At 46.4% G+C, this 11467-nt stretch overlaps 1 protein-coding gene across 1 annotated transcript; it reads right to left on the bottom strand.

The window, feature by feature from the left end:
• Positions 1–666: 666 nt before the first annotated feature.
• POLR3H (RNA polymerase III subunit H) lies at positions 667–7139 on the bottom strand. The gene is made up of 6 exons (XM_059472332.1): positions 6858–7139; positions 5570–5666; positions 3884–3970; positions 2839–2902; positions 2003–2210; positions 667–1516 (listed from the first exon to the last, which is right to left on the bottom strand). Exons 1-6 carry the CDS (start codon positions 6966–6968, stop codon positions 1463–1465), a joined length of 621 nt encoding a protein of 206 aa, XP_059328315.1. The 5' UTR covers positions 6969–7139; the 3' UTR covers positions 667–1462.
• Positions 7140–11467: the final 4328 nt, after the last annotated feature.

The following is an 11467-nucleotide window of genomic DNA, read 5'->3' as shown; positions in this document are numbered from 1 at the left end:
CACCTGGAGTAGCTGGACTTCTTCCCCTTGCCCTGGCACTACCCAGAACAGCCTGTGTGGAAGCTGCTCACTTGTTTCACCCAAATTTCCACCTATACAAACAGCTGGGGGGTTTCTGCAAACAGTTATTTCCATCACAGCTAGATGGATGCATGTGTGAGCACTGCTGCTCTGTAGGTGGCATTCAGTAAGCTTATTGTGTGCACAGATGGACCTCAGTTACTATGTGAACCTAAAGAATTCTAGGCTCCCTTTTAATTAGGGCATTGCACCAGGAATAACAGTTGAGAATTAAGGGGTTCTAACGATGCTGCAGGGAGGGTGCTGATGACTCAGGCTTTGTTTTCACAGTTGGAGGTTAAGCAGACCCACTATCCCAGGGAATTACAGCTCCTTCCTGCCAAACGTGGCTGGCTTTGTAATCACACTCTTGGCAATGGGCCCTGCATAGATTTTACTCACTGTTTTATTCCCTTCTTTCCTTGTACTGCTGTCAGGCACGGTGATGGCAATTGTTTGTCATTGGCTGTTAGCATAGAGCAAAGCGTTGGTCTCAACTCTGTCTGCCTTGAAATCCAAGTAGCTAAACTGCAGGAGGCAAGTGTTTTCTTCCTGCTAGGCAGGAAGCTAATAGTTTCCCCACAAATTGTACAGGAAGGCAGGCTGTGTGGTTTTTACTATTTATTCCACTTACAGTATTAAAACCCCCACAAACAAGGATTTAGCTTGTTGCTCAAAGCAGCCTTGGTCCATTTCAGTCAATAATTTCGTATTTTCAGTCAAGCTCCTGCAAAGTTTAGTTCATTCTGCATAAATACAGCCCACCCAAAAAAGTCATTCCCTTCAGCACAATAAGCAGCCTGTAGTTTTCCACAGTGGTCATCTTCACTAAGCCTGAGTTATTTTTGGGTAAACTCTCATTCCTGCTCCTTCTTGGTCCTTGGTCCACACTTAGCAGAACACCACCTCCCATGCTCTCTCAGCAACAGCATTTTTCAGGTCTCCAGAGTACCACACCTCTACTAATTCAAGCCTTTTGCTTCTCTTCTTCAGTTCCTGTCAAGAGAAGGGCAGGTTTCTACTCCTCTGAGATCCAGCTCTCAGCCTAAGGAGTGATACTTCTCAATAGGTATTCTCCTCTGCCTTTACTCACTAAAGTCAATTCTTTCCTTGATTCAGGCAAGCAAAACAATTCTCCCTCTGGGGCAGGAGACCAAAGCTCCAGCTGAGTTTGTAGCTGCTGTGCTCAAGGCTTTTTGTGCCTGTAAATTCACTTCTGCACATCAGTGAAGACGTTTCTTGAAAGTCACTCTCTCTCTGGCAGCTTGGAAGCTGAAGGGAAACCAGAATAGCAGATCTAATTTCTTATTCAGCTTCAGAGGAGCAGTGAGCACCAGCAGGGTCCCATTATCCCCCAAACATCCACCGGAAAGACTTTCTGTGGAGCAGGCTCTGCTGGCAGCTAACTGTTTGTCCACCACGACAGGAGGCCCAGGCCTGGCTCGCTGATTGATCCCTGTTCATAGAGAGGAGAGCAGAGCATGCAATTGTAAACTGCATAGAGAACAGAGGAAAATGCCTAAAAACACATCATCCTTCCTGTCTAGGTTACAGAACACAGCTGCCCCTGGTGCAGATCCACCTTCCTCATGCATTGTACTCAGGTTTTTATGCCAGAACACTGCAAGGAAAGACTGTTCGGTTGCCACATAGACCTTGATGTGCTGCTCCCAGCTCTGTGCTCTTCATGCACACACAGTTTGCTGTAAATCAGCCTCCCAGGGAGAACCATCAACAACCACAAAGTGTTCCAGTGAAAACACTCAGAAAACAAAGCAACCACAAGAACAACCTCATTTCCTCCCTTTTCCACTGCTTTCATTTGGTGACTCTGCTTCACGGTCAGCTTAAAGCAATCAGTTCCTAGGGAAAGGGGAGCTATTTTAGACACTGAATAAGCCACAACACTCACAAAGCCGTAAGAACTAATGCACATAGTTACCACAAGAGTGTAGGGTGCCTCTTTCTTCTGGACTTCTTCTGCTGCATTTGAAGTGGAAGCCTCTGCAGAGCTTGGACCAGTCGGTGACGTATCGACAAACGTCTCATCCACAACTCGGAAGCGGATCTCTTCCCCAATGTCCATGTAAAGGTCATGGGCCCCTTCTTCTGTCTCATATTCCCACACCCACACCTGCTCTGCTTCATCACTGGCCAAGGATTAAGGAGGGAAGCAGCATTCTGCTTGACAGATCACTTTCTGAGAATAGGCTCAATTCAGTTCTGAGAATAGGCTCGATTCAAAGCCTTTTCACAGTTATTTCCCAAACCACAATGTGCCGTCCCAGGTCATTGTCTGCACAGCCCAGGACCCCCATCTTTGTGATTTTCCTGCATCAAGCTGTATGCTGCTTGTCTACACATTCCCCAAAAACACCCAGCAGCAGAAAAAGCCCCCAGACAAGCAGAACTCCTCAGACCCTAGACAACCTCGCCTACCACACTGGAGTACATCAGACACACACGTATGTAGACATTACATGATGTGGTAAAACCTGCACTCTATCTTCAGCAGCAGCCAAGACTGGAGGCAGGGATTATAACTGGGCAGGGGACACGGCCATTCATTTCCATCAGCAGGGACAATGATCCTGCAAAACCTAATGAGCGTGAGGGCCTGTCTAGCTGTGATAACAGTCTGTGGGCCTTGCCCGACAGAAGGGCTTAGCTTCTGCTGCTGAGCACCTTCATTGTTGCAGTGGTGAATGCCTGTTGGGCCAGCACTGCACAATCTTTTGGAATGAAGTAGTGAAGTTATCAAAGGTGATCAAAGGATACAACTTAGCTGGCTGCTGCAGGGATTCTGGTGGGATGACAATATCATCAAAGAATCCAAGAGAAACTGCGGAGAAAATAATTTGGTTAAGACTGAAACAATTCTTTGCAAATGATGTTCCACAGCGATTCCTAAAATGCATTTCTAGGCTCATTTTCCTTCCTCTCTCAGGAAGGACAGTGAGATTATGCAGCAATTATTCTTTGAGCCACAACACTCAATTTCAGTTGGCAGCAAAGCAACCACCCAGCTGAAAGTACATACAGCAACAGAGGGCACAGTCTTCGTGCCCACTGGGAAAGGAAAAGGTTGTTTGGAGCAGGAATGGAAATGAAACCGTTCCAAGAAATGAGTCAGATGCTATAGAGGTCTGTGACAAAAAAGAGCTTAGAAATCACAGATGTAGTATGTTAAATAAAGACTGATATAAAGTTAGAACAGCCCCCACATTCCCCTTAAGATTTCATTATGTTGAATTTTATCAGGGAATGGACCATGCCCAAATTCAGCAACAAAAGCAGCCAAGGTAACCTTATTGTCCTAATTTAACAACTTAGCAGCAGAGCTCCCTTGTATGGAAGACTCCAAGAGGAAAGGAAAGCAACTCATCAATTATATATTCCATGACTCTGGCAGCACCGTGTGCTCACAAAGACATTTCCCTGACATGTTTTCAGGTACAGGAAATGAACACAAATTTGCACAGCACTATAAGAAAAATACATCAGACCAACACAAGCCAATAGTTCCACTTTGAAAAAAACAAATTCTGTTAACTGAAGCAAGGAAAGAAATCCAGTCCGTGCTCCAGACGGCTTTGCCTGTTATTCTTGGGCAAAAGGAAAAGGGAGTGTGGACAAAACCATCAAGGTCAGGAGAAGCTGCCAGGCTCAAACCACCAATCACCCTCAGATCAGAGCAGCACTAGAGGCTGGTAATAGCCATTAACCAGCCCACAGAGAGCATTACTCCAGCCAAAATCAGTGTCTCAACAGCCCCAAGGACTCTGCAGCTCACGTGTCCCTAATGTCAGAAGTTGCAGTTTACCATGGACGCCATCCTGACTGCAGCTTTTAATCTGTCCAATCAGAATCTCATCCAGGAAGGGGTGGAAGACCACGTAGCGGAAATGCACTTAAAAGAAAACACATCATTAATGTTATGTCCATGTGAGTAAGCTACAGTCCTCCCACAGGGTGGCAGCCATTAAAACAAAATCCCACATCGTACATGCCCTCTAAAACACCCCGTTTCTTTTACAACTTCTTTACAGGCACTGATTAGACAGAAAAATGGGAATAGGAGTTCTGATTCCTAACTGGTTTGTACAAATTCCGGCAGCAGCTGATCAGCAGTGTCCTGTTCCCAGCACGCCAGTTTTGCAAGAAGTTCACAGAACGAAAGTGATAAACATGGAGCATGGCCTCTGATTAAGTTATGATGGAAGCACAATGCTCATGGTCAACAGTATCAGCTGAACTTATACTTTCTTGTAATACTTCTGCCTTTTATCTTTGTCTGCAATGCTGTATTTTCATTAAATGAAATCTTTTAAATCAAGTATTATCAGATTAAACAAGGTTCTCTAACATAACTGGACTTTTCCTCCAAGCTAGATAAAATGTTTCTAACTAAGTACATAGCATTTGTTATTACAAGAATGCTACACCAAGACAATCAGCCAAAGGATGCTTCTGACAAACTGAACATCATTGCAGCTATACCTCCTCATGTTCCTCTTTTACATAAAGCTAGGCTGTGCATTATAGAAAGAGTTATTACCAGACACAGCAGGATTTATCAAAGTGCTACCCCAGATTCTGAAAGCAGACTTTTTTCCCGAGCTCAGAGAGAAAAGTTCTCTTCTTTCAGTTCAAGGAGTAATTCTAAATTGAGGAGTTGGATGAAGATTAAAGCAAGCAGGAAAGCCTGACATCCTCCTTCAGTATTAGAGAAGCTTTTATTTGCAGGAAATGAGTTCCACTGGAGTTAAAATTTAGACAAGGGAAGGCACACATAGCCAGTGCAGTTCCCTTCTAACAGGAGATATTTCATGTGCTCAACCTAGGATTCTACACTGTAAACTGAAACTAGAAAAATGCATCTCTTACCAGTCTAAACCTTTATTTTAACTTAAAAAAATGAAATTTGCTTCTATGCACTTACTTCCAGTTTTTACTCAGATTTGCCAAGAGTCAAAGTAGAGAAATTAGTCATTTCTTATTAAAAAAATCACTAGAAATGTATGATGAACCAGATCTGTCTAAGTTTCAACAAAAGTGTCATAAAACTTCCAGCTAGTACAAGAGCATTAAATGCTGTGCAAATGCTATATGTAGAAACAGGTTTCATATCCTAGCTAGGGAAAATAAGCTTCAAAAAGAAAAAAAAAAAATCAGAGAAATGCAAAACCATTATTACAACTTATTTTCTATGGGCAGACTTTCAATAATTTTCAACTAAATTAACCATTTCCTTACTCCATATCTATGGTTTAACTATAGAACAGAGATGGGCTGCTGCAGAAGCCAAGAAGGATTGGCTATTTAAAGCTCTGTTTGTACCCAAAGAAATTAAGAGACTTTCAGCATGTTCTTCTTGCCCTCCTAACAGGAACACAGTTAAAGCTGTGAACTTAAGGTTGTTACTGTCCCCAACAATTGATCTCAGCTTACATTTCCAGATCATTAATTAACCTTCTGCAACACAATGTAACTGAGGAAAAGCTCTTACCCTTGGTATGTGATGCACCATCCCCAGGAAATATGTATGAATCTTCCAGCTTTGTGATATCATACAGACAGATGCAGAGCCCAACATTGTACACCACCTGACAAAAGGAAAAAAAAATTCAAGAGCAGTAAATCAAACAACCCACGAGGTAAAGTCAAGCAAACTATGGAATTCATACATTGTGCACACCTTTTCAAAAGGCAGCAACAGAGGGGTGGCAAAATGGGATGGAGTCTGTTTTGGAACACTGCCTCCAACACCACCAGCAGCACAGGGGAATCCCAATCCAAATGTTGTGGGAGCACATTTTCATGGCACTGGAAAGAACTGGAAAGAACACTGCTACAAAGAGAAATCCTTGGGGAAACTGTCAGTGGTGAGAGAGCTTGAGCTGCCAAGATAGTAAACAGCTCCCCATCATTCACCAGCCCCACAGCTTGTCCAAATGTTAAACATGTTTTTTGCTAGAGTTACACTCTCAGAAGCCTCTAGGCTTGCCTTTGTCTTATGTTATATTAGCTCTGGGGAGACACGAGTCAAACTCTTGGTTTCTCTGCTACTTCTGAGACAGCTTCACTGCCTACAAAATTTGAGGCATCTACCAGTAATCAGTGGAAGAAGGAAGCCTTCTGCTTTTCATAAGCTGCCTGTATAATCTGCTATTCACAATCCTCGAGCCCTTCAGCTTGCTCTTTTGAGCTCCCTTCACATTTACAGCTGCATTTTGAGTTTTGCACCTGCCCCATATTGAAAGCCATACACTAATCACAGTCCTGGGGCTGCACAGGGAAACTCTGACCTCCAGGTCCACCAGAAAACACTTTTTATATCCTGCACCAAAGACCAACTTACTGCCACCATGTATTATTTCAATTACTGACCACAGACCAAATCAGCTATTAACAGCTTCACTTCTCTTCCAGTATTACTGTTCTACATGTGTTTATATAGTTTTTTTTTTCTTTAAATTCCCAACTCGATTGATTAGTATGCATTTGTTTTTCAGGTTGCATTTTGGATTGCTCCTTTTAACACAAACCAGCAGCTGCTCTCACTTCTCTTCCATGCTCCTCTGCCCCATCTGGTGTCTCAGTATCTTCCCATACAACATCAGCCATTAGAAAAATGTCCCCTTTGAGATGATACGTGGCTGTCTCTTTGTTTACAGTCGCAGGGAATGGCCTACACATCTACAGCCCTGTGACACCTCAGCAGGCACAAACACAAGGAAGAAACGCTCGGGGATGTTGTGATGCCTGCATCAACCTAAACGTGGCCCACACTTTACCTTATTGGCCAATTTCTTGTTTAGCTCCTCAGCAATGGACTCGTTCAGTTTCCTTTCAAACTGCCAGGGAGGGATTCTCACAGTGTCAGTCATCTCCACCAGGACAAACATGGTGCCGGGGGGCGAGGAGACGCCAGCAGCCTCGGGAACGGGAGGGCTGCGAGCAGCGGGCCGGGAGGGCAGCCAGACGTGTGGCTCGGAGCCCGGCGGGGCGGTGTCCCGGCTGTCCCGAGGGAAACGGGCCCGGGAGCGCCCGGGGGTGCCGGGGGGGAGCCGGCAGCGCCCCTCACTCACCCACCCACCGCACGCGGAGCCGCCCGCGCGCCCCGGCCTCGCGCCACTTCCGGCGCCGCCGCAGCCAATCGCGCTCGGCGGGCGGGTCGCGCGCCCCGATTGACACGAGGCGGGGCGGGGCCCTCGCCGCCGCCATTTTGTCCGTCCTCAGGCGGGGCGGGGCCGGGCCGGGCTCGGCCCCCGCTGACCCCCGAGCGGGGCATGAGCCGGGGAGGCCCGGGGTCCGGTTTTGGCCAATATAAACCTGGAAAGGGGCTCAGCGCCCGGGCGTCCTTTGCAGGGATGCTGTGTAGTTCCCTCCTTCCCCTTCGCCTCCGGGCACTTTCTGCCCTGCCACAGCTGGAACAATAACAATTCCCAGCTGCGGTTATTCCGATTTAATTTACCATTTTCGTAAACTTCAATCCAGATAGGGCAGCAAAGATCACAGAAGCACGGAACAGGTCGAATAGGAAGGGACCACAGTGGGGTATTTGGTCCAACCTCCCTGCTCAAGCAGGGTTGATAAATAACATAGAGAATAGGAATTTTCAGAGATAGTGTTTTATGTGTCCTACGTAGATAAGGAATGTTTGCTTTCTAACGCTTCAGATTGTGTTAGAAAGTTTGTTTCCCAGCCATTTTGGTATGGTGGTCATCCCAAAGCACATGGCACAGGAATTGCATCCAGAGGATTCCTGAGGAGACTCCACAGCCCCTCTGGGCAATCAGTTCCAATCTGTTCCAGAGGCCAGGCACCTGCACAGTAACAAAGTTCTCAAAGTTCTTCTTCATGGTCAGGTGGAGCTTCCTGTGCACCAGTTTCCGCCCCATTGCCTGTTGTCCTATTGCTTGGCACCACCGGGAAGAGCCTGGCACCAGCCTCCTGGCACCCTTCCTGTACTCATACACATTGATGAGGTCTCCTCAGTCTTCCCGAGCCCAAACAGGCCCCACTCCCTCAGCTCTTCCTCATAAGAGAGGAGCTCCAGTCCCCCAGTTATCCTCGTTTCCCTCTGCTGGACCTGCTGCAGGAGCTCCTTGTCTCTCTTGCGCTCAGGAGCCCAAAGATGCAAGTCTCTGCCAATTCTTCAGCTGTTTGCCCACATCTCCAGCAAACCTGAGTGGGTTTATACTTCTCTTTGCACCTGGAAGTCCCCCACAGCTGTGTCTGCCCAGTGCTTAGGTCAAGGTTCTTTTCAGGGACAAACTGCCACCATACAGAGCTGGAATAATTTGAGTGTTAATTGCCAAAAAAGAAACCAACCCCCCTTGGATAATTTTTGAGGCCTCGGTGCATTCTGCAGTGAGGAAGAAGCAGCATGAGGGATGGCATAAAAACAAGGGGGTGTGCTAACATCTGAGGTTTGTCAGGGAAATGAAAGGAGGTTGTTTGAAGTGTGCTTAAAAAAAGATCTGCCAGGAAAACCAAACATCCCTGGCTGACAGTGAAAACTGCACTGTCAGCATCATGGCTTTGATGCTAAGGCTAAGTGTGTCATCCCCCATGCTCCCCAGCAGCGTGTGGTGGGACAGTAACGAGCAGTTTAGGTAAGAAATCATTAAATGTTGAACTGTCTGGGAAAGGGAGGGGGAAACAAGGTTGGAAATACCCTGGCTAGGCCTCATTAAGAAGGTACGTGTCTTGGACGAGGAGGTGTTGATTTCATCACAATTGCTCTGTTTCATCAGGGTCTATGAGGTTGTGGGGTTGTTGTTGTTTTTTTTTTTTAATCCACGTGGCTGGTCTGCCCATGTTTGCCATGTTAGTATTAAATAGGGGCCCAGAAACAAGATTTCCCCCGTCACCTGGGAAGAGCAGCAGCATTTTCCTTGGAGCAGCATCTACTATCTCAGCAAGGAGCTTTGCTGCCAGCACAGCAGACACCACTCTATCAGAACACCTCAACCCAAATCCCCAGAGTTTCTTGCTGCTCTTGTCCTACTTCAGGGAGCCTTACAAAGGCTCCTTTCTCCTGCACTCCACTCAGGGCTGCGCTAATCTCGGCACAGCACAGCTTTGCTGGCACACATGCCACATCCCTTGCTGCTCTGTCCTGGCCTCATGCAGGTCTGGCAATGCAAAGTTTGACCTTTATCTAGTGCAGCTTTTGCAGGAGTCTGTAGCTGTTTCAGAAGAGTGAATTTTTCTCAACCCTGTCCTGGCAGCAGGGGAAGAAATAGCTTTGGTATCACACAAGGAAAGAGAACTTAAGCACTGGTAGTTTTGGCAAGGTGATCACTCTGGGTGCTTGTATATAAGAACTGTAGGGTTAAATAGGGGCATGTGCTCAGGGAATAGTAGACAAATACCTGGGAGAACATGGGAGATGGAGGGAAGTGAATTTGGACAGAGTCATATCATACTTTCATTTCTGGCCCATTCTTGAGCGAACATTTTCCACACTTTCAATACTTGTGCCCCATCGGGAGCTTTTGGGCGTCCAATACAAAGCAGACACATCTTCCTTCAGCCTTATCCACAGCCCCCAAAACCAGATGTGTGAGATCTGCAGGGCCTTGCTTCATACTGTCTTGGGTGCTATGAGTGAGGTCTTTCGTGTGCTGTAGAGTGCAGACCAAGCAAGATGTGCAGAATGTCTCTCCTGTATCAGCCCTGTGATTGCCAGCAAGGATTGAATGCTGTGGGCCACTCCTCGGGAAGGACAATAAGATTCCTCTTCTCTCTGCAGCTGTGTGTTTCACTGAAACTTGCAGGTACTTTGATTTCATGCTGGGGAAACTGAATTGAAATGTGTGCAGAGAAAGCTGGTGAGGGCAGTGTCAGATGAGCTTCACTGCCTCGGGTACCAGGCTACAGTCACCCCAGAGCTGAGTCTGGCTGTCAGTGTTTCAGCCTCCACCAGTAACATCCCAGGCTGTGGGAAATTGTTTCCAGTCTCACTTTCTTCAGGTAGTCCCTCCCCAATCCCAAGTGGTGCCTGCCTGGGCTGTCTATGCATGACTGATGTTGCTCTGTTCCCACCTAGGTTTTCTCCCCAGAGGAATTCCATATTCCATAAGTGCTGTCTTCAATGTAAAAATATAAACAAAAGCCAAATTATGCTCTGTAGAATATGGGTGTTGCCTCAGCTAATGGTAGTGCTCAGAGTTGCACTATATTTATTGCTGCTGCTCAAGTGTCTTGCTGCTGGAGATGATGTGAACATCTTGGTTTTGCTGAGTTGTCTCCTCCCAGTAACACTGACATGGTGAATACCCAGAAATCCACAGTGCCTGCACATACTTTTTTACACATAGCCATAAAGTCTCTAGAGTCTCTCTCAGCAGTACTGGGGCTTTTCCAGTATTTCAGAGCATGATTCTCAGTTGCTGGGTTGGTTTTTTTTTTTTTTTTTTTTTTTTTAAGCTTTAGCTGCTGGAATCCAAGGGTTGCAGAAGAGTTTTTCTGTTCCTCAGAGAAAATACCAGACATTTATCATTCTCTTGATTGTATAGGAAAACTGGAAAACAATATCTGAAGTTACCTGAAGGATTGGAACCTTTGAGAAAAATGAAAGGGGCCCCCAAATTACTTGGTTTAAGATTTCCTCTGTCCCCACATGCCCATGGCTCTTGGAGAAAACTGGCTCCGGAATTCTAGGGGAGGTGAGTGGTAATTTGCATCTCAACAGTTCTGGCCCTCCTTTGATTGACTCCAAAGGAATTATGTATCTTCTCACATAAAAAGTCCTCCCCGCTCCTGCCTGTGCTTCCATCTCTGCAGGCATCTCTGGCACCCCCACTCCCACTCTCTGTTTGATCAAAGCTTCCCCTCTTCTCCTTTTATCATTTTTAAAGCATGCCTGCTTTAGACTCTCTGCCTCCTCCGCTGCAGCACATGCCCAGAGTCACCTTCCAGCCAAACATACTTCAAGTTCCTGTGCATTTTCCATCAAAAGCCTTTATGTGGGAGAGCCAAAGCTGTCCCCCAAGAAAGGAGAAGCCATCTCAGGATAAACTCAGAATGAAGACTGAGAGCTGGCTGGGGCCTCTTCCCCTTCTTTTGCAAAGTTCTGAAAAGTAGACTGGAGAGATAAGACTTGTGGTGTCTGTAGGGCATGAATGGAGCTCATGTTCTGCCATGGAATAGTCCTTGAAAAGCCACAAACAGTGCGTGATGGACAGTGGTAGAATCCACTGGCACTTGGAGTTTCAGTGCTTTTTGGTGCCCTTGCCATGGACTGTTCTCTTCTGCCTGTGGAGCTTTTTTCTGCATTATAATTCATAAGTGCCTTGTGATCTCATCCCTCTGTCAAAGCCCTTGGGACAGCCCCATATCAACACCCAGTACCGGGATGGATGGATGGATGGATGGATGGATGGATGGATGGATG

The sequence above is a fragment of the Ammospiza nelsoni genome, chromosome 5, assembly GCF_027579445.1.
Source record: "Ammospiza nelsoni isolate bAmmNel1 chromosome 5, bAmmNel1.pri, whole genome shotgun sequence".
In the NCBI taxonomy this organism is placed as follows: Eukaryota; Metazoa; Chordata; class Aves; order Passeriformes; family Passerellidae; genus Ammospiza; species Ammospiza nelsoni.
Note: the sequence above shows the minus strand (reverse complement) of the source record. Positions and strands in the feature narration are given on the sequence as shown.